Source organism: Emiliania huxleyi, assembly GCF_000372725.1.
Source record: "Emiliania huxleyi CCMP1516 unplaced genomic scaffold EMIHUscaffold_5628, whole genome shotgun sequence".
In the NCBI taxonomy this organism is placed as follows: domain Eukaryota; phylum Haptophyta; order Isochrysidales; family Noelaerhabdaceae; genus Emiliania; species Emiliania huxleyi.
The window spans coordinates 1-1,549 of NW_005197782.1; the positions used below are offsets into that span (position 1 = coordinate 1).

The following is a 1,549-nucleotide window of genomic DNA, read 5'->3' on the forward strand; positions in this document are numbered from 1 at the left end:
GCGGCCCGGCGATGGTGCGGAAGTCCATCGGCTCCTCGACGATGTCCAGGTAGTCGGGCACCTCGCCCACCGGCACCGGCTCCTGGAACCAGTACGCGTCGTCGCGCAAGCCGAGCAGCTTGAGCGCCGCGCCGCAGCGCGCCATCTTGTCGCCCGTCACGAGCGCCTGCTCCGCCGCCTTTTGCGCCTTGCGCACGCGATTCTTGATCGCCTTGGGGTTCTGCTCCCGCTCGTACTCCTCGATCGCCTCGTCGTAGTTGTCCTTTGCCTGCGGGAGAGGGCGGGCGGCGGTGAGCGACCGAGGCCCGCGCGCGGTCGGCAGCGTGGCAGCGGCACTGGAGGGCGCGCGCGCGCCTTCTTGGGCGTGCGCACGCGTAGGCCGGACATCCGGCGGCGACGCGGAAGACCTGCAGCAGCCCGCGGCCGAGCTTGGTCCACTTGCCGACGACAGCAAGCAGGGTTAGCACCGGAAGCGGAGGAAGAATTCAACAAATCAAATTTCTCGGAGGAAGAAACTTGATGTTTTACTTTGATGGAAGTTTTTTCTCCTGGCCTGACTTTGTATATGGCGCTCGCTCACGCTGCGCTGTGCTCGCTCAGCGTGGCCTTCTCGCCGTCGCACTTTCCCCAGGCGAGCCGCCCGCATCCGCGGAGGACCATCTTGCGATTCGAAAAATGAAAGCCCTACTATCGAAGCAATATCGTACGACAAGGGTCGATCCTCTTCACAGCTACCTGGCTACGAACAGGATACTCGAGTACTCGCCCAGCTGCGGACCTGGAACAGCGCGAAATTTACGCCGAGAGGAACGACATGGCGCTCTCCGTCGTGCTCGCCGCCGTTGCTGTCGCGACTCCCAGAGCCGCGCTCCTCGACGCAACCGCTGCCTCCTTTGCCCGCACGCCCGCTGCGTCCTTTGCCCGCACGCCGGGCTCGAGCACGGCGCCGCTGGCCAGGTGCAGAGCCGCTGCTGCCGCTCCGCCGCGAGCGGCGGCGCGCATGTCGGGAGAGCCGCCGGCGGTGGAGCGTGTGTTTGCGACGCTGCCGTACGTGCTTCCCTTCCTGGACGGGTTCCAGTACGGGCTGTACGTCTTCAACAACGTGCCCGGCGGCGTCAGCTTTGCGGAGGCGGTGCTGCCGCTCGTGGTCGCCTTCAACTCGCTGCCCTTCTCCGGCATCATCTTCTTCATCGGGCTCTCCTTCTTCACGCGCCCCGACTCGGGCCTCTCGCGCTTCGTGCGCTTCAACATCCAGCAGGCCCTCGTCCTCGACATCCTGCTCATCATCCCGTCGCTCTTCTCGGGCGCCGCCGGGATGGTCCCTTCTTCCGTCGCCATCCTCGGCTCAAACTTTGTCTTTTACACGATGGCGCTGGTCGTCACCTACGCGCTCTACTCGAACGCGCGCGGCGAACTGCCCGACCAGGTGCCTGTCATCTCCGAGGCGGCGGGCTTGCAAATCGGCCCGTTTTAAGCGCGTAGTCCAGGCTCGTGGGCGTGCCGCCGTGCGGGTCGGAGCCGGGGTGGGACATTGATGTTCGAGACTCAG

The 1,549-nt window shown here is 65.5% G+C and overlaps 1 protein-coding gene across 1 annotated transcript; it reads left to right on the forward strand.

Annotated features, from left to right (window-relative positions):
• Positions 1 to 814: 814 nt before the first annotated feature.
• EMIHUDRAFT_257034 (hypothetical protein) lies at positions 815 to 1,474 on the forward strand (the record flags this gene model as incomplete). Its single annotated transcript, XM_005765142.1, has 1 exon — positions 815 to 1,474. The coding sequence occupies one exon, from the start codon at positions 815 to 817 to the stop codon at positions 1,472 to 1,474; it is 660 nt and encodes a 219-aa protein (XP_005765199.1).
• Between the last annotated feature and the right edge of the window lie 75 nt (positions 1,475 to 1,549).